Below are 25,931 nucleotides of genomic sequence, written 5' to 3' on the forward strand. Positions count from 1 at the left end.
AACTGGTCCTGGACTTCTACTGGACCATATAACACTGGAATATATAACACCGACAGAACAATATCTTGATTAGTCCCAATAAAGAAGTTACAAAACAGTCGACAAGCTTTGCAGAACTCTTCTTCAGGATGGATGTTATATTAAGCAAAAGCAGCAGCAACCAGGGAGGGGGGTATTTTGTGGTCAATTTATGGGTAATGTCAGAAATGCAGAAAATGTAATTTCAGAATTAAAATAGAAAAAAATCATGACTCATGAGATTGTATGCATGGGATGGGATTGTGATACGTATGGGGGGGGGCTGTGTTACAAAAGTATTCAGGAAAAGGAAGGAAACTCTGTTGTTATTCCCTTCTTTGCCCCACAAAAACTCACCGCCCCCACCAAGTACCTGTGCAGATGAACGCAAAGGCGCTGGTAACACTGCTTGCTTGCGTTGCTTTGCAACAACTCTCTGTTGCACCAGCCAAACAGCTCACATCCCAGGCCCAGTTGCTTCCTATTTGCTCACTGGTGACACTGAAAGAGAGCAAAGGTGCCTCGGGAAAATTACATTCAAAGACAGCAACCTGCAGAAGGAGTGTGTGAGTTGGGTGGGGGGCGGAGTGCTGGGAGGAACGTTTCCAGATATCTGATCATTCCTATCCAGTCCTGATTGAGTGGATGTACAAGTTTTAAGCAGGCTGTCCTGTAGTTCCGTAACATTTCTGAAATGTGGTACACATGGAGCTTTCACCATCATCGACTTAGAATGGAAAAGCTAAAACCAGCCCCTCTGTTGAGATTGGCGAGGGTGTGCCCAGCGGTGTTATTCTGCTAGCGTAAAGCCTACGGCTCAAAGTAAGCATTGCTGTCATCCTTGTGCAATGGTCAAAACCAATACTTATATTCTGCTTGCACAAGCCATTGTGCAAATGCATTTTCAACTCGTGACGCCTTTTGTTACACTGAGTGTTGCTTGCACGAATTGATCTGCTGGTGCCAGAACAACCTCTAGTAGCACGTGCAGCCACTGCTGCAACACCGTCGCCTCTTGTACTTTCCCGACTAGTATTACATTGGACACTAGGGCTGTGGATCTGATCTGCTTCGGCTTTGGATCTGAATGGAGATTGGGATATCCAAATTATTCGGATTTTACATTTTCCCATTGATTTGCATTGGAAAACAGAAATGAACATAACGTTTTTGGGTTTTATGATAAATACATGACATTTGGGGACCTGGTGTCTCCAATGGATGTGACTGAGCCTGCCAAATTTCAGACAGTTTGGCTTAGGAGTTTTTGTGCTAAGCACAGGTTAAAATTGCTTTAACTGCTTTTAATTTAAAATTTTTCAAGGAAGTCTCCCAAAGCAAAGAGCTATAATTCTTCAGTGCTTGCACAGAAGTGTATGAAAGCTGGGAACCTGGCAGCCCCAGTGGAGGTGACTGAAAATGCCAAACAAAAATGTCAGACAATTTGGCCCAGTAGTTTTTGTGCTGGCCGTGCATAAAATTTCTTCTCAGAACCCTGGGCCCTTGTTCTGTTGGGGAGGGGCACTGCCACTGGAGGAGCCATGGCCAGTGCTGCCAGGGGAGCTGCCGGGGAAGGTGCTGCTGGGAAACTGCCACCCATCACAGCCAACAGGGAGGAGGGCAGGAGTCGCCCCCCCAACTGCACCCTCTCCCTTCCTTGCAAGGAGGGGAGTGCACATGGTTGGAGGATGACTGCTGCCTCTGCTCAAGTCTTCATGGGTTCCTTGCTTGCGAGGAGCCCGTGAAGGCTTGAGTGAGGCCAGCAGTGGCAGCTTGCAATGAGAGTTCAGGCTTTGGGCCAAAGCGGTGCACAGCCCTAATCCCTAATATCTGGTGTAGGGTTGCTTTTTTGTGTGAATTCCAAAAGTACTTTCTTTTTGTCTGTCCTGAATCTGCCACTGACCTGAGGCTCTCTTGAAGGGAAAGAAGGAAAAGTTAAACATTCTTTTGGCTGCAAATTGAAATACACATTACCTGGAAAAGTCACACTGACTGAACTCAGTGAGGCTTATTTATTAACTGCACTGCTGCACTTTCTCTAGGCCATATAATTTTATAAACCTCCCCCCTTATTTGCCTTTCTTCTAAATTAAATAGCCCAAACATTGAAGCCTTTCCTTATATAGTTGTTCCAGCCCCCAGATCATTTTGGCAGCCCTTTCCCCCAGGAAAGGTAAGATGAAGCAAACATTTAAAACTGCATGTAGCCTAGCCTGATCTTATTCTTCTTATGGTCATTAGATGTACACAAGGGAAAACAAGCGACAGGCAAGGTGCCTTGGAAAATCTGCAAAAGCGATGATGCTTCATATTATGTGGATTGTGTAGTGCTTTGCCCCACAGTATATATTTGACTGTGTATTAGTATATTGCTTTAGCCACACACTGTTTGTGCACAATGATGTGTATGGAGCACTCACACAGTGCGTGCACACACATGCACACACACACAAAGAAAGAGAGAGAGAGAGAGAGAGAGAGAGAGGGGACCAAAGCGGATACAGAAAGAAAAAACCTACCTACAAGCTAAGGGGAAGGGAAATAACACTAAAGCCTAACAGAAAAGGGGTTGTCATTGTGGTTGTTGTTTTCTATTCTTTGGTTTTTTATAACAATATAGAGAGTTGAAAAATGGGAAGAGAAGAAATAGTAATTGAGAAGGGCAGGGAGCCAAAGAACAAACAGTACAAAGTAAGGAAACAAACTGCTGGGTTAAAAGTTCAGCCCTATTAGCACCTAGAGATGTCACTTTCCAAGGCTCAGTTCCCCCCTCCCAACTCCTCCTCTCCCTCTCCCTTTTCTAGCAAGTTGTTTCATTGGCTCAAACAGGCTGTCTGGGCTTCAGAATTGTCCAAAGCAATCTGAAGTGCTTTGGATTTCTGCAACCCTCTTCGTACTGCTCCGGACCCGCTTCAGATTTGGACCAAAGCAGTCCAAATTACCCCAATTATCTTTGGAATACAGGATTTGGACTGAAGTCCTATTGAATAAAAACAGTCCTATTGGATAAAATAGTCTATTTTAGACTAAACAGTCCTAAAACAGTCCTATTAAACAGTCCTATTTAAACAGTCCTATTTAAACAGTCCTATTGGATAAAAACTGAGAATATAAGAATTGCGTTTATTAGATCCAACCGACATTCATCCAACTCAGTGTTCCACTCCCAGCAGAATTTAAGCCGGATGCCTCTTCTCAGCTCACAAGTAGGCCCTGAAGGTAAAGGCCTTTACTAGTGTGTCTTTGGAGCAGCTAGGGATGTTGTAGAAATCTGCCGTGGATTCAAGAGAGTTCAGATTTCTATGAACCCGAACTGTGGATTCTGCAACGGATTGGCTTTTTCCGAGTTGTGTGGATTGTGGACTTTCAGACCAGTTTTTCACTTTGGGGGGAGATTTGTGCTAATTCACATTAGCACTAATGCACATTAAGTATTGCACAGTTGTGCATTAGAGTGAGTGTGCATTAGTGCTAATGCAAATTAGTGGAAGCACAAGGACATTCTTGTACAAAAAATCAGATTCCATCAATGAGGGGATGACAGAACAAAAGATGCAATCTGAGGAACACAGGCAGAAGAGATTTAATAAAATCTGTACATCCCTAGAAGCAACACTGAGTCTTGAGAAGTAAACCTACTCTGTCCATGGAGGATCCATTAATCTATCCTGGCTAGCAGTTGTTAAGATACCCATCCTCTGCTTATTTCTCACATCTTTTTCATTTCAAAAACTCATCAAAAACAGTAATTCCCCAAACTTGTGCCAGTGAATTCCGTAAGCTAATTAGGGATTATGTGAAGAAATATGCCTGAATTTACTGAAAATCATCTTCATTAAGTGTTTCTAAATGTTATTATTGGAAGAGAGGGAGAAAAAAAATATCTCTCCTCACTGTCTGTGTGTTCATAAATGTCTAGCATGCTTTCATTGCAGTCATTCTTTCAGATGAAAAAAGCTCGACACACTTCAGCCTGTGCTCATGGGGAAGATGCTCCAACATCTTGGTCATTTTGTTTGCCCTTTTGTACACCTTTCCACCTCCTTTTGGAGATGGGGGGATTATTCAGAGGAGGAGTGGTCAAGAATGCTACCCTATGACCTTTTGCTGGCAATGAGTCCTGGGCTGTGCAGAGCTAACCAGCAACCAGATTGTGGGGATTTCTAGCCTCACTAACTCAGACTACAAATGGTGGACAGAGGGGGTTAGCCCCGATTAAAAAAAAAAGCTTGAAAGTCCCACAGTCTCCTGGGCCAGCACAGTGCTCATTTGCAGCCAGAGCCTGTGGGGCCCTAAATCTCCAGCTGCAAGTGGTAGAAGCTCCACACAAGGAAGCTCCAGATTGGGTGGGGGATCTCTTGTGAGGAGGTGGCTGTTATTTGCAGTCAGGGATCATAGGGCTGCCTTAAAAATAAACAAACCATACAATCTTAGGCTGCAAATGGTAGAAGCAAGGTGTGAGCTCTCAATTCAGGTAAGCTCCATACAGCCCAGGAGAGGCCCTGGGGCTTCTGCTGTGCAGACTTAGCTGTCATTTGCAGTTGGAGATGGCTGGGCCGGAAAGCCCCACAATCTCTGTCTGCAAATCGTGGAGGCAGGTAAAAGCCCTAATTCAGAAAGCTCTGCACAGCCCTGGAGATACTCTGAGGGCAGACATCCAGCTGCGGATAAGTTTGACACAAATACATTTTCATGCCAGTGTGCATGAGGGAGAGAACACGTACATACCTGTGTTAGGGATGGAAACCAGTACAAGCTGGAAGTCTGGACATGTGGATATTTTTGATGTGCTTCACAGGCCAATTTAAAACTGTTCATTTGATGTTTGGGGGCCGCCGCCACCACCACCCTCCCACGCTTTAAAAATAGGAAGGCAGATATTTGTCAAATACATTTTGCAGTGTGGGATATAATATAAAGTCTGTCTTGCAGAACTCTGGGCTGGAGGAGAACATTTGCTTTTCATCTACTGTCAGAAAATGATGCGACATGGCATGCAGTCATCTCACAATTCCAACATCTAACATTATGGTGAAGTTTCAAATTCACACACCCACAGCATTTTCCTTGCAAATAACATATAGGGCATCTAATGATCCATTTGTGTTAGGGAGATCACAGATACAATGTCCATATGAAAAGTGCTGACAGACTAAACTTGGGTTTCTCACAGGAAAAAAATTTCCCAAGCAGTAAGTGTTATAATTTTTTCCCAGGTTCTTGCAATCCTTTTAGTGACATCTAGTGGAGTTTGTACAAAATGCATGTTTAGGAACATACAGGAAACTATCCTACACTTTTTAAACCAATCTTTAAAATGTTACTATTAATGGAGACAGGTCAGTTGGTATATTTGGGATCTGTTCCAAGGAGATATTCATGAATAAAACTTTCAGTGTTTGAGGTCACACTTTTTTGTTGCGTTAAATGGGTAAGATTCAACGATATTCTAATATGACCAAAGTTAAGAGGCCACCGAGAAAAACTTTGCAGGAAGTAATATAATACAAGAAGATGGAAGCCTGAGACTCTCTGAGAAACTATTTACTTTTTTCCAGGGTTTTTGTTATTGTCTAGGACAAGGGTAGGAAACTTTGGCCATCCAGATGTTGAAGTACAATTTCCATCATCCCTGCCCATTGGCCATGCTAGCTGGGCTGATAGGCACTGGAGTCCAACATATCTGGAGGATCACAGATTCCCAACCCTGGTCTATGAGCTGGATCCAGACTTAACTGAAATCAGTGGGACTTCAGTTACTCATGTTTCTATGGACTGGACCCAGACATAATCATACTTAGAGCAGACATCTTTAAATTAATAGGACGTACGTTTTTCATGACTAATTTAAGTTCCATTGATTTCAATGAGTCTGTTCTAAATATGATTCTGGATTCAACCGTATGAAATTACTTGTGATTTCAGTGACTTTCAGAACACTAGATCAAATAGAAGCAATCCAACTGATCCTCAAAAATAGCTTAACGAAAGTGCTAAATAACAAGTTAAAATATATTTAAAAAAACAAGCTGCAGTTTCATGTCATATTTTTATTCTTTATGCCTGTGATCACCACTTGCTAGGGACACATAAGGGGGCATGGCTATTTCCATTGTGCCTTGACTGTAAGCTTCCAGGATGTATCTGGATATGCTGGAATTGGAAAGAGAAAGTTGGACTAGGTGGTGGGCCTTTAGTTTGGTCCTGCAAGCCAATTCTTAGGTTCTTATCTGCTCCTTGCAACCAGTTCATCAAGTCTGCTGGGGGCTTCCCAGAAGCTTCTGCCTGGCCATTGATGGAAGCAGGATACTGGACTAGATGGACCCTTGGTCTGTCCCAGCAGGGACATTCTTAAAACTTAAATGACATCCTGTGGTTAGATTATTATAAACTAATGGTTATGATTACCTACTACAACTTTTCAAAGTGCAAGCATTGTAGCACAAGACTTTGATGAAGAAAAAAATAGTGTCAATTGGCTAAAATTTTGGTGTGCGGATATCAATTTTTAGTAACAGTGGCTTTCCAAACCAATGCTATCTTTACATCAGTTGTTGTGCAACTGCAGTAGAACTTATGTATGTGTAACTGAGGTCAGGAATGCAGCGAGGAAAAAAGAAGTCAGAACTGAAATGAAAACTTCTGAATGCATGAAGTGAAATCTTTGGGATTCTCGCAAGTGCCTGGTAGTTCCACATGGACCCACGGCCTGGCTGGAGTCCACCAGGAAAAGAGCCTTCAGTGTGGTGGCCCCCTTCCTGTGGAACTCCCTGTCTTCGGAGGTCAGGCAGGTGTCAACTCCGGTGCCTCCTGAAGACATTGTTATTTCAGGAAGCCTTCCTTGAGTGACCAGCAGTGGTTTATTAAATTCAGAATTTGTTTCTTTTAAAATGTTTTAATTGTTTTAACATGGTGTTTTAATCTTTTATCTTTACTGTTCACTGTTCCAAAATCTTTTGAGGTGGAGTGATATATAAATATGAATAAATAAATAAATAAATATACACTGAATGCTAATTGATCCTATAAATGTTTTATAGGGTCAATCCTATGGTCCCATGGGAAGGCATCTTAGGAGCCACAGAGGGAGGTCCGCCAACGGAGAGGGAGGTCTGCCTGTGGCGATTCTCCCTGGAACGCAGTGGAGCTTTCTGCTGCTGTGGCTGCTCTGTGGAGCAAAATGGGGTGGTTTGGGGCATGGTGCAGCTGAGGAATACTAGGAATACCTTGAATACTTAGGCCCCTCATTCCCCAATATGACCCTAAACAGACCCAGAAACTACGCCAGCCCAAGAGCTGGCGTACTACATTCCAACTCATTGGAAGCAATGGAGCGGGGGGAAGAGGTCACCTCCCTCCCCTCCGCCCAGGCCAATGTGATCTGGCAGGGCTCAGTGGTGGTTCTTCTGCCATAGACCTCCCACCCTACCTTAGAATTACTCTGTCAGATATAAGAAATTAATAAATAAGGACTTGACTAGTCATATTGAAACACCAATACATTGTTTAGTCAACAACTGAAAGATGTTGATGCATTATTTACCAGAGGCTTACAAACCATTTACTCACACCAACTAGACCATTTCAAACATTTTACTAAAACAATTCACACAAATTCCAAATTGCAAATATAATTAAGGGCAACAGGGTTCTTCTCTCCTCGGATTCATCATTAAGACAAGAACTAAACACAAATTAGGTGTGCAGTTTCTTTTCTTTTTCCTTCTTTAAAAAATGAGAAAGGAATGCCACTCGATAAAAGCACCACGACACAGTTACAAAATAGGGTCTGCCGGTTTCTTCCACGAATAAAAGACTATGTACTGCTAACAACTTTCTGCATCAATTCATACTTCATTAAAATAAAACTATAAAATCTCCTAGATTACACTAGATTCAGACAATGCCTGTAATACAGTGCATTAACAGCAGTAATGCCAACTATCAGTGCCAACATAAAAACGTTTTAGAAAGTTAAAAAAAAGCCCCACCATTATTCCCCTAGATGAGTAAAATTTAAAATAAGGGGATGTTCTGTTTCACAATGAGGAATTAAGAACTGGAGGGGGAGTGGGGGGGCAGGAGGCAGGTCTTGTTTGCTTTCTGTGATTAGTTGGCATCTAACTTGGCCATTTCTTGCACATAAATCCCTATACTCTCACTGTCAAAGAGCACAAAATACACTGTCTTGATTGAAGAAGACATCATTGACACAAAATAGCTGGAAATGGCTTTCAGGATCAGCTGGGCAGCAGTCTGTTTTGGGAAACCATTCCTATGATAGCATATAAGGAAAGAGAAAACAACATTTATTTAATAAACTTGCCATGGACTTCACTGTACCCTCCAAAGAACACATAGGAGTCTCCTTGCATGTAATATGTTACAAAATTATAACTAGGTATGTAGCAAAATGTGTTTCAACTTCAACTCCCACAGGTGCCTAAAAGACAAGAGTCCAAAGATATGATTGACCGTGGCTGCAACCTTATATCCACTTGCCTGTAAGTACCATTGAACTCTACTTCTGACATGTCTATGATTGTGTTGTAGGTCTCACAGAGGCTTGCGGGAGGAATACCTTCCTTTTTTACACTCTTGACAAGTCCAGAAGGAAAAGGGGGAGGGCTGCAACTCTTTCTCACTGGATTGAACAGCAGAGACCAACACAGCAAGCAAGAACCAATGACAAGAACTCTCGGCTTCTTGAAAGTGAAAGGAGACAGAGAGAACCTTTCTACAGAAGGCATTTATTGTGCGCCCCTGATTCCTCACTCATGGTAGTTTGCAGGTGTTTTATGACAGCATCATCCTCCGGGGCGTCTCCCATAGTTTGCAACCATTATAGCATTTTTTTCTCTAATGAATTAAATCTGGTATATCCAGGAATGGCAGCATGAAACCTTGTGTATTTGTGCAATTCTGCTATATCACAGTGCCACCTAGTGGTTGAGTAATGGAACATATAAAAAGGCAGAGAAAGAAAACCCTTGGGAAAAAAAAATATTTGTAAAGGAGCCAATCTTAAACCCACAGAATCTGGAAGCAGAAGACTCAGTAAAGTGGCGGGTTAAAAGCCTTATGTAGAAAAGCCCAGAGTTAGAAAGTGCTTCAAGGCACAATACTATGCCTGTCCCAGCCAGATTGCGCAGTCAGACACTGTATTTTCTTCTTTTGCAAGTTGGGCACTATAGCCTGTACAGGGAGGGCTCAGCAGACATTGCTGAAAGCTCAGCATAAGCTATGGAAGAGTAGGTGAATGGAAGCCATGGCTTGGTTCTGCTAGGGTGCTGTTGAACTCACACTGATATGGCCACAACCCTCTTTTTAAGGTATTTTCAGACAGACCACTGCTAGAAAAGTGCCTATCCCGGGAAAGAAAGGGGAGAAAAAGGAATGCTTGGCAGCCCTAGTAGGAACTGGTCAATAAGGTAGGCTCAGAATGCTTTTTCTTATGTTACAGTTTCATACAACAGCTACACATCTATGTATGCGATATGTACATTTGGAAATATGAGAATAGCCAGACCAGTGTCAAAAGTATGATTGGGCTACAGCGTTGGTTTTTTTGTTTGAGGACTAAAATAGAAGCTGGATCTCCAGTGCTGAAATTTTGTACTTGGATAAAGTTTGGTGTTGAAATACCCATATGTTGCTTTTAGGCCCTGGTGTACAGAACTTACAGCTACTTTTTCAAGCATTCATTCAAATTTGGTCTGCAGACTATAGCCCTATGAGAGCATCTGGCACATTACATACTATAAATGGGCAATTGCGTCTCCTGTCCTCTGGAAAAGTTATACATAATGTGTGTGTATGTATATTTCAATCAACCCCATGTAAACCCATTCTTCAGCCATAAAAGCAAGCGGAGCTGTTTATGTAGGTTTCATGAGTGGTGTCTGCTTGACAGATGTCTGTCCCAGAACATCTGTGTGCATATTCTGGCTCTGAGAGAAAATGCTAGTCTTAGAAACTTTTCATGTTTTAAGATTTAACCCCCCCCCCCCCGCCCCAATACTTGCAAACTGAAATGGCAGAATGAATATCTTCTACTTCAAAGGAACAAATTTAAATTTCATTTAAAGTACCACCCTGATTCAAATGCGACTGAACATTTCCTGGTGCCACACACAATGCCGCTCTACCAAATGCTAAGGAGTGTCTCCTTTTTCTAGTTTTACATGGAAATCTTCCTGCCCCTCTGCACTCGAGAAAAATTCAAAATATTTGTGCAAAGAAGTCAATGCGGAGAGTATCTAAGCTTTCAGAAATGAGATATTACCATGAAAAATTCTAGCTTTAACACCATCCAACAAGGGAACAGTATCATGCTATTTTAGAGATTGCTCTGCATAATATTTGCTCCCATCCTTACATATCCTTCTATTCATTTACTCTGGCTCTTGCCTAAAATGACACCGCTCATTCAGTGGGTGCTGTCAAGGTGTCTGTTTGACAATGAAAGTGAAAGTTGGCAGCAACAGACACTGTTGGCATGCTATGGGTGGTCTGGGGTGGAGTAATGTAATTCACTATCCTCACAATTTCAGGTACTACGGTGGCATTAAAGAGTAAGCAAATGGCTTGTACTAAGTTGCAATATGAAACATGCAACATAGCAATACCATAATCCAATAAAGACTTGGGTTTTTTAGGGTGCAATCCTACGAACTGTGCCCTGGGTATTCGTAAGCTCCCGAACCTGGGGGCTTGCGAGTATCCTATGCAGAGAGGAAGGCGCCTTGTGCCCCCCACACTGCAGTCTAGCTAGACAGGCAATTTTGCCTATCTAGAGGAGACATTGAGGAGGGGCAAGGAAGGAGGCTGGGGCGGCGAAAAGAAAATGTGTATGCCAGCTGCCCCAGCCTCTTCCCCTCCCTGCCCCCAGAAACACCTCCTGTCCCCTATATCCACACTCCATTTACCAAGCGCGGAGAGGCAGCCGGCACAGTTCTCTCTACGCTGGCTATGAGGGGGAGGGGAGTGCGGTTTCCTGACTCCAAGCTTGGAGCCCTGGCTTTCAGCACGGATCCAGGGATCCGAACAATCCTATGTCCCCCAGATGCTGTCTAGGGGTCACAGGACTGCTCCCTCCACAACTCTGAGGGGTAGGTGCAGGGAGGGAATGTACAGATGCATCCTTTCACATACTTTTGTAGGAACAGGGGAAAATGTGAATAATTAGAAAGCAGAACATGCAACCGTAAGTAAATACATAATTTCTTAAAAGCCAGCTTTTTGTCACAAGTTTGATAGTGTCGAAGTTCCCTTGTTGCCTACTGAATACTCCAATAGCCAAAATCAACACTCAGACAAAAGGGCTGCTTTCCAAGGCTTTAATTCCATTTATCCTAATGAGGCATACAGATGCTAATTGCTTGAGACTCAGAGAAACTACAAAGGAACAGCCATCTAGGGCTTCTAAGGGTTAGGATGTCAGTTGATCTCCGTTTGGGAAAAGAGTGGCAATTCTCTGAACTTAAGGAGTGGGAGGGGAAGATCTCCCCCTCTCCCGTGATGCTTCTGGGCGCAGCAGGTGACGTCGAGCCAATTGGGCTGAGCACTGAAGCTCGGCCCCTGCGATCTCTCGCTTGTGCCTGCGCCTGCACCTCGAGCCTAAAAGTTCAGGTTGTCCCTCCCTTTCCACACCTGGTTCACTATCACTCCTGGGGATCTGAGAAGGGGGGGAGCTCCCCCTCCAGCTGTGCCTCTGAAGTCTGAGAGAGTTCCTCCTCCACGAATTGTCTCTCCTCCTCAGAATCACAGCTGCTTTGGGAATCTATGGGCTCAGATACAACCCTGAAAGATAGGCCTACTTTACCTGCCACTTCCAATGGAAGGAAATGCAATTGATTTCAGTTTCTTCTCATCTGCCACAGCTAAGCAGTTTTTCACTGTCTTCTCCAACAGCTCCTCACATTTGTCTGAACCCCAACTGGGGCTATTGCAATGGATCACAAACTTAGCAGGCAATCCATGGCCTGCACTGACGACAGCTGGTTGGAAAAACAGAGCAAGTAATGGTTAATTAACTTTGAAAAGTGCTAATGTGAAAAAGGTGATTACACTAGTGAAGAATATATAGCCCTCATGGACCCTCTTCCCTGTAAATCCAATCGCCTAAACAAATACCACGATTACATATGTATACGCTGATTGGGTTCAGACGCAATGCTAAATAATGGTTGATCATTACATGAAAGACCCTTGGTCTTGTGAGTTCCCCCATCCCCTTTCCTGCTCTGGTGTGGCTGCGAGAAGATTGGAAGCATTAGCTTCCATTTTCAACTAACTGCAGTTACTCATTACGTCAGAACCTGGACAAACTGTGGCTAGTCTTAACAAAGGTCTAAGGAAACAAGCCAACTTCAAACTGTAGTTTACAATTTTGTCTTGCTTCCCTAAAGCAGGGGTGGGCAACTTGGGGAGGTCCAGGGGCCATTTTCATCCTGCAGAGCCCTACTCTGCAGCTCCCCGCCCAAGGGTGCCAAAAAAAGGGAGGAGTTCAAGAAACAAAAATGGCATCTGGAGCTGCTACAGAGCACCAAAAGAAAGCTAAATGTTATCCTTTTGGTGCTCCATAGCAGGTGGACACCATTTTGTTTGCCTTTAAAAAAAAAATAAAAAATTGGGGGGGTGTTCCCCCAAATTTCAGAGGGTTGAGGAGGCTGCACTGTGGGGCGCACATATGGCTTGTGGGCTGCATGTTGCCCACACTTGCCATAAACTATCATTAAGATTGACCATAGTTCCAGGTTCGGACATAATAACAACCCATGGTTGACTGAAAAAAGAAGTAAAATAGGATAGGTGGGAGGGAGGGAGGGAGGGAGGGAGGGAGCAGATGAGCCAAAGGCTCATGTAAGTGATAATAAACCCATTTTTGCCAATCTGGCAGTTTCTAGATGTGTTGTACTACAATCCCATTATTTCCAGCCACACAAAATGGGTATGGTGGCTGTGGATTATGGGAGCTGTAGTCCAACACATCACAGTTGGAAGGCACCAGGTTGGGGGAGGGTGCACTAAGCCTTAGCTTAGTGTTACATCCAAACCAGGGCCCCAACTACATGACACAGCTTTCACCTCCCATCCCGTTGCAACTGTGCAGCAATGCAGCTTCAAATCAGCATCCCCTACGATATGCTCGCAATGTACTGTGCGCTTCCCTAACAGACTCAGCGTGCCATTGTTTTTGCCACTATACTGAAATACGCAGCTGTGCAGTCCCGTGAGTGTGGGGATGTGAGACTTCAGTAGCTGTTTTGTATCTGAGGGGCTCTGCTGTCTTTCCGTCCCTTTTTAAGTAAAAAGTGGGTGTTTTGTGCCCCTTCATTTCTGCATCATCAGTTTGTCAGTTCCCCAGCCTCACTCTCACAATGGTTCGCACTGACAACCGTGAGCGGTACGTGCCTAGTTGTTGCTCCAAAATGGTGGCTGGAGCGATGTTCCTTCCCGAAGACCACCTCCCCGGCCCTTGGGTACCGAGTCCAAAAGCAACCATTGTGAAGATACAAAGCTGCAAAATGTGTGAAAGTGTTATTAAATAGATGAAAACGCGTCTCTGTGCCTCTGTAACTGCACAGCTGCGAAGGGATGGGGGGAGTAAAGGGGCGTCACAGAGTGACGTAGGCACTATGCACGCCTAGAACATGCCCACTGCAAAATGCGAAATCAGTTTGGGGAAGGGACAGACAGCTCACAAGCATGGGGAAACCCGTAGCGAACGAAAATCATTGCAGCAAAATGACTCCTTGGAACTCCGCATTTTCCGGGCGAAAACCAGAGATGGCTGCGAAGTGGTGACTACATCATCTATCATGAAGGACCTCGACTCGCACCTGTCCTGGAGTAAAAGCTGGGTGTAGATGGGCCCCAGATCACTGTATGAATGTAGATGTTTGTAACTACATTCACATATATGCAGACTGGAAGTTCTGAGGAACATGATCATCTTTGTGCCATATAGAGTTGTTGTTCTGTGGAACAACCAAACCACCTTTAAAATAAGAAATAGATCCTAAATTAGGGATTTATTGGCAATCCGGGCTTCAGTGCACACTTCTGAATCCTTTAGCTCAACACAGTATTAATATGCTTCCACAGCAAAAAAGTAGCTATCAAGCAAGTATTGCAACCGTATTTTAAATTTAGGATTATGCTAGACTTGGAGTCAAACCTCTGTTTGATTACTATATGAAATCTGGCTGCTGACAAAACCTGAACTTGGGGTTTGACTTAATTATTGTAGGTTTTAATTTTACAATGGTCTGATGCATTTCTTATCTTTGTAGCACTGCATTTTTATGTTCATGATGAACTGCTATATATTTATGTGTATTTTTATGTGATTCATGGCCAATGATAAGTACAATGAACTTCTTTACTACAACTAACATTAGGACTGGTGGAACATTTATACTGTTTGAGACATGCTTCTCATATTCTGGAAAATTCTGGACATGTCTGTTTCACAGAAAGTGCTAATTACACTAAGGGTCAAGTGGGAATACCAGAACCACATAAATGGCTGCTCAAACTCTTAAGTTCAAAGAGCTCTCATTGGTCATATCTAGGGATGGCAGAGAATTTCTCCCCGAATCTTCGGGGGGCCGAGCGCCAACGCATTCGGCACCCCGAAATCGGCGGTGAAATTCTCCGCCACCCCCCCGGGACGGGACTTACCTTTGGCGAATGTCCCTCCCGGCGGCGGGTCCCGGCGGTGGTTCGTCGCGGGCGGGGGCGGCGGCCGGTCTCCCGACCAGCTGCCACCGCTGCCATTGCAAAAAAACACACACACTAAAGTAAAAAAAAAAACACACCCGTGATAGGCTACGTAACAATTTATCACGTTACGTGATATCACGGCTAGATTTCCAAAGACAGCCATGATAGGCTACGTAAATCGTCACGTAGCCTATCACGGGTGACTTTGAAAAAAAAAAAGCGCGTACGCAAATGGCGGCGGCCCATGGGTGCCGCCATTTGTGTTCCTTATTTTAGCACGTCTAGTCTACGTAAAGGTTTACGTAGACTACGGCAAAAATAAGGGCACGCTATTTGCGTTGCCCTTATTTTCGCCGTAGTCTACGTAAATCTTTACGTATACTAGACGTGCCAAAATAAAGAACGCAAATGGCGGCGCCCATGGGCCGCCGCCATTTGCGTACGCGCTTTTTTTCTCTTTTTTTCAAAGTCACCCGTGATAGGCTATGTGATGATTTACGTAGCCTATCACGGCTGACTTTGGAAATCTAGCCCTGATAGGCCACGTAAATTGTTACGTAGCCTATCACGGGGTCTTTTTTTTTTTTTTTTACTTTTTGTTTCACGGCCAGGGAGACGGGGCGCTTCTCCCCAGCCTGAATTTCGGCCGGGCGAGGCGGGAAGCCTCCCCCGCTTCGCCTGAACTTCGGGGGGGAAAGCGAAGCGCCTCCACCCCACCGCGAAGCCAAGCTGCGAAAAGGTAAGTGACTTTCATACATCCCTAGTCATATCCCATCTGAGCACATTAGTTGTGAAACACACACCCAAATTATTTTTTCCACTTTAAAAATGGGTATAATACATTATCCTCTGTAATATTTTAGGCTGCAATCCTACCCCACTTACTGAGGAATAAGCTCCATTGAAATCAATGGGACTTACTTCTGAGTAGCCTTGGACAGGTTTGCACTTTAAGTACCCACGTGTGTTTAATGGCTGTACTGTATAACCCTGAGTCTTATAGCATGGAATTCTGAATCCATGTGCATACTACTGTTAGGTTAAAACCGCGTTCGTGTATAATATACTTTCTTCTTTTATTCCCTAGTCCCATATTTTTAGATTATTTTCAGAGTGGTGTGCATCCTCTCTTATCATTGTGAATACTAAAACACAGCCAGAAAGCTGTTTTGACAAGAGTCCTCACAAATGGCTGGGTACAGACAACGCTTTCATTATCTTCAAAAGAATGCATTTTAGCTAAACCAAACCAGAGTCTATGATACACACAGATGCTTAATTTCCCCATTTTCCAGGGATTTAAACTGCACCTCCTGCTGTGTCCAATGGCCCGTTCTTTTTGCGAAGTTCAACAACGGCCTCCAGGAATTCTTTTCCGCCTTTCTTCTCCAAAGTGCTCCCTGTGCAAGGACAAAATTGTGAGACAGCATCCGAGGGAGCAATTATCACATCAGAGGGTTACACATCATAGATTTCTCCAAGCAAAAATTTGGGGGGACTGCAAAGTAAGATCTAAACCTTTGGGGACTAGTCCAGAAATAACTATTCCCTCTCTCTCTCTCTCTCTCTCAAACATCACCCTCCCACATGTATTTATTGTCTGAAAATACTTCCTGATGCAATTCTCAATGTCAACCAGCAGGGCAGTGACATTTCTAGCCGCTTTCTCTGGACCAGGTAGTAGACAGTGTTCCAGAGAACATGCTCATTCCATGGCACTTTGATTGATTCATCAACTCTTTCCCTTAGAGGGCAAGATCCCCTTTCTGTTACAGATTGCTTTAAAGACAAATTTGCCATAAGAAGAACTTGAAACTCACCTCATCTTCATCCCTGACCCCAACAGGTGGCCCCCGGGAGTGAAACAGTCTTGTGAGTGCAGCGGGCTGCTTTACTTGACAACTGCCCAGCTTGTTGAATCACCTTTAACCAAGAGGAAGAGCCTCAGTAATAAGGAGATTCTCTAAGGAACACATTTCTTCACTGAATACCTTCACTGCAGCTAGAGAAGCTCGACAAATGCCGCTCATGTGTGAGGAAGGGAGCTGCACAGCTGAAATTACAGTTTGAGGTTTGCGCAAAGGCAGTCCACCACTAAATGGTTTAGATCTTATTTTGCAGCTTTGCTTTAATACAGAAGAAATATAAAGGAGCCCCAAATGTTTTTTTCCTAATTAACCACCCAAATCACATTGCATTTTGCTTAATGATTACACAAGTAGCGAGGCAAGGAAACAGTGACACTGATACTGGATTGATTCTGGATTGAGGAAGTTGCTTTGCAAATTGAGTCCTGCAACCTAATAATAATCATATTTACCTAGGAAGTAAATCATACTTATTTCAATGGAACTTACAAGTGTGCTTTGGATCACAGCCTCAGGCTGCAATCTTATGCACGGTTACTACTGAATGCAGCAAGGCTTACTTCCCAGTAAATCTGTATATCATCAGGCTGTAAATATTAAAAGCCACAATACTGCCATACTTTGAGAAATGAATTCATTTTAGTGATATGGAGGTCTGGACTGCAATTTCTGATGGAAGTGCACATATTCTATGCTCAGTGAACTATATTTGTACTTGGGACTAGAGATCAAAACAGAGTATAAGAGTGATTGAGGATGTATTATGTTTTCCTTGACATCACAGATTAAACCTTGATAAAGTATTAATTCGTCTTATTTTACTGTGTAAGGAATATGGAATGGATTCTAGTTCAGTCATTTATCACATTCTATTTAGAGATAATTAGCTGGGTGTGGATTTTATTTATTCAGTGTATTTATATCCTGCCATTTTTTTCCATTCTGGAACTCAGGGCAGTGTAGATGGGTTTCCATGGCAGTCTCCCATCCACGCACTGACCAGATCCAGAGCTGCTTAGCTTCAGTAAGGTGGCCACGTCATGTGCCCTCACACCAGACTATGTTCAGGCCCCTAAAAAGTGGTCCTTGAGCTTTACAAGATGAATGTATTCACAGCAGTAGTATCAAACAGTCCAGAAAATGTTCTGCGAGCATTATTAAACCCAAGCTGATTTCAGCTTGCTTAGTACGTGAACATGAGACTGCCTTGAGAATATTGGCACGATGTTCCAAAATCTTTGATGTGGAATGGTATATAAATATTGTAAATAAACAAACAAACAAGCAAACAAACATTTCCTCAAGGAGAGCAGGATATGTTCTTATACTAGTCTAAATAATACAGACAAGGGCCAAAGCTCAACAGCAAAGCACCTGCTTTGTATGCAAAAGGCTGCAAATTCCATCCCCTGCATCTCAAAGTAGGGCTGGGCAAGGCTCCTGCCTGAACCCCTGGAGAGCCACAGCCAGTCACTGCAGAGAAAACTGAGCTACATGGACCAATGGCCTGACTCAGTATAAGGCAGCTTCTTATGACAATTTCAATAGAAATGTTTCTGGGGATAGTATCACCCAGGGAATCTGACTAATTCATGGTTCCAGGGCAGCCACTTCAGCAAAGGTTTCTGGATATATTCCTGTAAAAATATATTGGCCAAGAATGAATGTTTGACAGGCACTGATACTAAAACCGTGAGGTGATTTGAAGGTACGTATATCTGCACTTCACCTTGAGCTATCTTAAAATGGCTGGCTGGCTGATTCTAGTTCTGTACAGCCATATTCTGTGTGGTCTTTGTCTCATAAGAAAGCTATTTCTAAGTTAACTTTTTTGGGGGTCCAGTTTGGCTTTGATTCTTGAATTCCGCATTTATTGTGTTCTATCTCTATTTTTTTGACACATTAATTAATAAAATTCATGAGTACACTGATATTTCCTCCCTGACTCCCCCCCCCCCCCCCCCCGCACAATATCTATATGTATCAACATCAGAGATGGCAGAGATGGCCCAAGACACTGTGATGCCTAAGCCAGAAAATCCACAGTGGTAAAAAATATAATAATATAGTAAATAATTGAGAATTTGTTGTCCTTGAATGACACTTCAAAATCTACTAGCCCTGATCAACATTTTCATTTTGGTATGGACAAAAGGACACACAGTATTTAAAAACGATAGGCATGTCATCGCTGTATTTAAGAACAGTTAAGAAGAGCCCTGCTGGATCAGACAAAAGGCCTATCTAGTCCAGCATTCTGTTTGCACAGTAGCCAACCGCTATGGGAAGCTCACAACAGGATATGAATGCAATAGCACCCTCCCGCTAGCATGAGCTGGAAGGGACCGAGAAGCATACTGCCTCTGATACTGGAGGTAGCATATAGCCATCATGACTAAAAGCCATTGACATCCTTATCCTTCATGAATTTGTCTAATCTCAATTTGTCTAATCCCCTTTTTGGAGTACTGCTAGCTGTACCTATGAAACAGAATATAGCATTGACTCTTTACACCAGGGGTCCCCAACCCCCAGGCCGTGGACCGGTACCGGTCCATGGCCTGTTAGGAACTGGGCTGCGGTAGGGGTGTGCGAAACCCCCTTACCTTGGGTCTGCGGGGGGGGGGGGAGGCGATCCATCCCTCCCCCCGCCCCGGAATCCTCGCCGGCCCCGGCTGGCTCTGCTCCGTGGCGAATCCGCAGAGCTGCCGGCTGGCTCCGGCTGCTGACAGACTTCCAGCTGCTGGACGCAAATGGCGTCCACGTAGCAGAAACCATTTGCGTCCCTGTTCTTCAAGTAATAGGCTATGTAAATCTACGTAAATCTGCGAAGAACAGGAACACAAATGGCGTCTGCTATGCGGACGCCATTTGCGTCCCAGCGGCCGTAAGTCCGCCAGCGAAACCATCCCTCCCCCCGGTCCGTGGAAAAATGGTCTTCCACAAGACCGGTCCCTGGTGCCAAAAAGGTTGGGAACCGCTGCTTTACACCATATTGACATGGGTTATAGTTAATGGCCTGCTTCACATCTTTCTGTTTTGTGGTTCTTTGCTCATCACAGGCATAAATATATGTGTTACTCCCACAGAATATTTCATTATTTCATGCTGTCAAAGCAGGCATTTGTATAATGGTGACACAGCCTAGGCAGCAATTTAAGTCTGTAAAAATTTCAAAATATTTCCCCAACACAAGTGCAGTTAGAAAGACCTTTATATGGATAAAAGTTAATCATTTGAAGCTAAGCATGTGTGCACTTCTATTCTTCCTTCCAGCAGTCAAGGGCAATTAGAAGATCGTATGCTACTGAATGAAGCAACCCAGGTTCCTTTAAGAGCCCCACCCCACCCCCAGTTAGAGGCTTGATATGAAAGCATTTCTTCATCATAAGTTAACATAAACTTGCACTTTTCAGAAGTGATGGTTAGTTAGACTAAGTGACTCTCAGGTCCCACTGAAATAATGACTAACTTTTCACATTGATTTCAATGGGAATGTGAATGAGGAACTTGGCCTGGACCCAACTTGTTATTTTAAGATATAGAAAGCATTTTTCCTATGATGCTCCATGTGCAATTTTGCGTAAGCCAATTATGGCTACTTTTCATGTATCTTTAGAACATGTGGGGAAGAGGAATGGGGGAAATGGCCCAAGCAGGCCAATGCAAAATTGCACAGTTCCTATAGTTGAAAGTTTGCAGCTTGAAGAAGGGTTTCCCCAAAATGCCCCCAAATGTGTTTTCTGTAAGTACTGAAAAGTCAGATATCTACCTCATACAGAGAATCAGGAAATATCAAGTGTATCTGCAAGAGCTAAATGGCTTTTCAAGAATGCTCTGTATGAGCTTATTTGGGCTTTGCTTGGATAAACTGCTGGTTTCATAGGTGGTGTGGTCCTTTCTAAATTAGCATTCAAATGTTCCAGGTATGTAAGAGCTTGGCACTGACTATGGTAAGATGGTTAACGAAGCTGAATTAATGAAAACATATGGCCATCTAAAAAAGGATGTCATATTGCCTGGTCTTACAATTGTTCCTCATCATTTTTGGGGATTACCCCATTGCTACCCACTATCCTATGATTGCTTGCCTTCACACTCCCATTAAGTTTGAGTGCGCAACACCAGACAGACATCATTTGTTACTTTGCCTTAATCCTACTGTAGCTTAAGGCCCAGCAATCATGCAATGATTTGGTCTAGTAGCTGCTCATTGTGGCTGAAGATCTAGATGTGGAGTTCACACAAAAGGTTAGAAACTTGAGATACGGCTATGAAATCTATGAATTTGTGATCCACCAATGTTAAGTCTACCTCAATGCCATCAAAATAAATAAGCCATCAACATTTCGGGATTTAGGGGTAAAACATCCTAAACATGATCAATAGTGGAGATATGGAATTTAGTTGCAGAACTGCAAGAATTATGCCAGCTCAGATATTTAAAAATGTAGAAACATAAGTGAGCATATCAACATTATAAATCTACGTCGGGTTCAAACCAGTGTAACTGTAACATCTTCCCCCAAATAATGTTGGGAATTATAATTTGGTGTGGGTGCCTATGTTAAAGATTTCTAGCCTCCCTCACATAACTACAGTGTCCAGGGTTATCTGGAGACAGGGAATCACTATTCAGCTAGTTTCAGTCTGTGATGTAGATATGCTCAGAGAACCGACATGTCTCGTATTCCCTCTTACCAGACACATGTTGCTACTGCACTATTCGCCTTGGATTTGTACGTTGATACTGAGTGTTAAGAGTGAGATCATTTTTCCCTTCCCATAATGCCATTAATCGCAGTGCGGCTTACGCAGGAAAGGCTCCAGTGAACTAAAAGGATTGTTCACACAAGACAGATCTTGATTAGAAAGACTTTTACACTTAATCAGTTTGGCACTTAGTTTGTTTGGAATTGGGTAGGACTGCTGGAAGGGAGAAAAGAATGCAGATCTGCAGAGCAGGGGCAAGCTTGTGGCTGTGAATTGGTCATGCATACACATACAAACTCTGCAGCACTGAACTCTCCATTACCTACTTCACCACCGGTGTAGAAGTCAGAGTTTGTCGGGTGAACGACAGCATCACTGTCGATCGTGGCAATGTCAGCCTGAACAACTTGCAACTACAACAGGTAAACAAATGTGTATCAACCATGTTGGTCAAAGACCCGGAACAGGATCTACATTTATGCATGTACCAACATCCTTGTTTTCCTACCTTTTGGCTCCAGAACATGTGCCATAAACAATAACATAACCCAAAATCTGTGTACAGGCGTGTGCTGAGAAAAGGGAGGGGGGATGAAAGGTGGATGTGGAGAAGCATCAAGTACATCAGTTTTAGCATTTGACCATCAGGTCAAAGACATTGCAAGCATTTCAGGAAGGAAGTATTAAGAGCAGCTAGCACCTTCTTGACTTTGTAGAAACCTGTAAAATTGGAATCTCACATAATGTGATGATAACAACATCTAATGTCTGGATCATCAAGCCCAACAAAAAACTGGTTTCTCCATTTTGATGATTAACAATTAGCATTTTTTCTTGATTATTTTCCATAGTAAATGTTCTAATTATATTGGGAGTAAGCCGTGATCCAGCCAATTTATGTACCCCGAAGTCCTATTGAAATCAATGAGTTTCGTCACTCTCCCAAAGAAATCAATGAGACTTTAAGACTGCAATCCTATACCCACTTACCTGGGAGTATGCCCCACTGAACTCAGTGGGACTTGGAGGGCAATCTTAAGTGGGGCGAGGTGCGGAGTGAACTGGCAAATCATCAGTCACTTCCAAAGCTCTGCTGGCTCACACTGGCCAGGGTTGGGGAAGGGACTGAGCTTGTTAGTGCAGTGGATCTTTTTTAAAACCAATATTCCCAATTGAAACCCATCGGCAGGTGAAATAGCTATGCCAGCTCCAGACTCTCATAGCTGAGGGGCCCAAAGCTGGGTCCCCCTGGGGGGCAGAGGTGCTTTGGATCCACTAGATCCAAAGGTGCCTTGTTCCTCACCCCTGGAATGCCCTGTTTGGGGGCCTACTGCTGGTGGGAATACTGTTGACGGCAGATTTATGCCTGTGGAGTTCTCCATGGGCATTACTTGGGCCTGTAGGGCAGAAACCCCCCACTCCCCACACCTGCCAGCAGAGCTTCTCTCCACCAGTGGAGGGGCTTTTCTTCCCTGTGCTAATCTGAAAGCAAGGAGATCGGGGGGGGGGGTATTTCTTATTTTATTTATTTATTTAAAACATTTGTATCCCTCCCTATATCTTTAAGATCTCAGGGCAGTGTACAAATAAAATCAATTTAAACAGTATAAAACAATAAATAATTTAAACACCTAAAATATATTAAACCATTAAACATTCTAATACCAATTAAAATCTAAAACAATAAAACAGTTAAAACACTGTGCTACTTTAGGGAATACTTTAGCTCCCAAAGGCTTTAGTAAAAAGCCATGTTTTTACTTGGTGCCAAAATGAAACCAAGGTCTACACCAACTGGGCCTCCAAAGGAAGGGCATTCTACAACTGAGGTGCCATAGCAGAGAAGGCCCTCTACCACGTCCCACCATAGTTATGATTGTTCTCCCACTTCTGAATATACATGTATAGGGTTGAAGTGTAAAAATGCTTAACTTTGGTTGTAATACTTTTGTAATACTTTTCCTTTGTAATGAGAAAAAAGTGTTCATTTAAAACTTTAAAACCATGTTATTCAGATTTATATTAAAGTAATGCCATTAATCTTTCATAACTATTTAATAACATTTTCTCTTGATAGCTTATTTATCATTTTCAAATTTACATATGTGAGTAACTAGAGAGAAAAAAATAAACATTTTAAGGTGATGTCTGGTCTAAGAAAAACAGAAACAATCAACAGGTTGCAGCATTTAATTCACTGTTGCATTAAGAAATTATTAAATGCAAATATGGAATAAGAAGCTGCTCCAAAAAATAATCTAGATTAATATTATTAAATATATACCTTTTGAGTGACAGGTAACCTTCCTCTTGAACAAAGTAATATTTAAAATTATAGCTAGCATGGACACGCTGACATTAACCTAATATTTATTTATAATTGAACAAGATGTTGACTGAATTAAACTTGATAATATCTCTCTATCAATTTCTATCTTTACCTACCACCATGAAAATAGAAACCTATAATCAGAATGGAGAAACTACTTAGTTTGAAAGCAACTTGATGATATATGTATAAAAACACTATTTAAGTCCTCAAAGAATCCATATATGAAACATTCCCAAAGGAACCAACAGTCACATCTGATTATTATGGAACAATATTGAAGTGACTTCCAAGTTACTTAGGTAATAGTCATCATGCAACTTTTATGTAGGGAAAGCTGGACATATAATTATCCTCCCATTATGTGGTTTGAGGAATGAAGGCTGCAACCCTATACCCACTTACCTGGGAGTAAGCCCCATTGAACTCAATGGGACTTGCATCTGATAAATGTGTAGGATTGCACTGGAAAAATATTGGATTTATTACACAAGAATAATAGAAGAATTCCATAATTTTCATGTGACTGTTAGTTATGGCAGCCCATTCCCCATTTACCTAGATCATCTTTAAGGTCAATGTCAGCATTGGTGGGATTGATTATGGCCTCCACTTCGAAGCCGGCTAAATTACTGATTTCACTGTGAATAAGGTTCAGCTGAAAAGAAAAGCATGAGGTGGGAAATAACAACAGGACAGTTGGGAAATCACAGAGAAGCTGCAGTAAAGTAAGATTTTGCAACGCAGATGGGGATAGCATCACTGCAAACAAATGTGCAAAAATAAATGGCAGGTCATAAAGGAGGTTACTGGTAAACAAACATAACAGAATATGTTTCAAACTCAAGACTCAAACTTGATTCTGTCCATGGGAAGGAAGCATTTGTCAGGTCAGAGCTTTTGTTTACCAAGCTTTAATGCCTGATGGGGATGAATCTGCAAGAGCCTGGGATGTTAGGTTTTTAGCATCTGTGCTGGCTTCCTACGAGGGGTAGTTACAGATGATCATTTAACTGCATACATGCATCTAATCTGTTTACACTGACATAATAATATATGTTACCATCAGATAGTTCATGGTTGGTAGGGCGAAGGGGGCTGATTTGTTTTTCGCTCAAGTGTTTGCTTCGGCTATTGGGTGATACAGAAATGCAATGAATAAATAAAATATTTGTATATCACTTCAACAGGCAAATATACCCTACATTTCTGTAAAATTCTAACAAAAATAATGTGTTTTTAAGATCTCCTTACCACTTGGCAGGACACTGCAGGAGACCAAGCTAGTCTGGCACAAGAGAGCTCACACTGGATAGTTTGCATGGGCTCTATAGGTCTGTTCAGGCATTCTCTGTGCCCATGCAATGGGGGGCTGCCCAGTGCATCACTTTCCCCTTGTTTACAGCCCTCCACGAGTTGAAGGGCAAAGTTCTGAAGCGGAAGCCTCCTCTACTCATGGATTTAGAACCCTGATTATGAGGATGCTAAAGGGGTTAGGGCTTTCCAGCGCACCCCCACACTTTCTGATCAGACGGACAGGGGACACCTGAATGCATTCTTTATTCCACCACAATGAATTGACTTGATTCTATACTATAAAGCCCTAAATTCCCTATACTATAAAGCCTACCTCCTGCCTTCTTTTTTTTCATGGCCTTTAAGATCAGCTGGGGAAATCCTCCTCGCTACACACAGAAAAACTACACAGAAAACTAGTGCATCAAGAGAAAGGTTAATCTAGAGTCCAGCTTCTTTACATGCTAGGTTTTCAAGGACAGGGAGTTTTGACACAGGAGATAAAGGGATCTTCAGCTTGCATCCTCAAGTGGAACAACTGAGGGAGGGCTATACCACATGTTTTTTTTGAAAATGTAGATTAGTCCTTTTGAAAATGCAGATCAGCCCACTCTACTACTTCAAAGTAAGTTCGTAAACCGTTTATAATTTCCTAAATGTAAATCTGCCATTTGCTGTGTGGCGTTTTATCTCTCTCTCAGCACTTCAACTTCATTTGGCCCGACAAGTTTATTTTTGTGCGCATATGATCAAAAGTGCTTCCGTCATACTTTGGGCACTCTGGCTCACAACTCTACTGACTTTGCAAGTTGCTATAATGTGAGTCCTTCATTTCATCAAATCAGACGAAGAAGCAAATTGAAGAAGAAAAAAGTTAATAAGAAATTAATGTTAGTGGCATATGATGAATCCCATTGAGATTAATGAGACAGGTTAGTCGCAACAAACCTAAGGCCCACTGATTTCACTGTTATTAT

General features: G+C 42.8%; 1 protein-coding gene across 5 annotated transcripts in view; it reads right to left on the reverse strand.

Annotated features, from left to right (window-relative positions):
- Window positions 1-7,506: 7,506 nt before the first annotated feature.
- MACROH2A1 (macroH2A.1 histone) overlaps window positions 7,507-25,931 on the reverse strand; it is a 73,274-nt gene continuing 54,849 nt past the window's right edge. The window contains exons 6-10 of one of the 5 annotated variants that reach the window (XR_014788398.1): window positions 21,652-21,742; window positions 16,059-16,148; window positions 14,707-14,795; window positions 11,843-12,017; window positions 7,507-8,293 (exon numbers count right to left, since the gene is read on the reverse strand). Coding sequence is in view for 4 of the 5 variants with exons in the window: in XM_084838939.1 (XP_084695065.1) it covers window positions 8,128-8,293; window positions 11,843-12,017; window positions 16,059-16,148; window positions 24,217-24,316 (531 nt within the window). In the remaining variant the exon portion in view is untranslated. Of the gene's footprint in view, window positions 8,294-11,842; window positions 12,018-13,619; window positions 14,021-14,478; window positions 14,796-16,058; window positions 16,149-21,651; window positions 21,743-24,216; window positions 24,317-25,931 lie in introns of those variants that run through there. The other 4 variants (XM_084838940.1, XM_084838939.1, XM_084838941.1 and 1 more) reach the window with 4 other exon arrangements.

The sequence above is a fragment of the Heloderma suspectum genome, chromosome 2 (assembly GCF_057233095.1).
Source record: "Heloderma suspectum isolate Gila_16-S chromosome 2, 16-S_ref, whole genome shotgun sequence".
NCBI lineage: Eukaryota > Metazoa > Chordata > Lepidosauria > Squamata > Helodermatidae > Heloderma > Heloderma suspectum.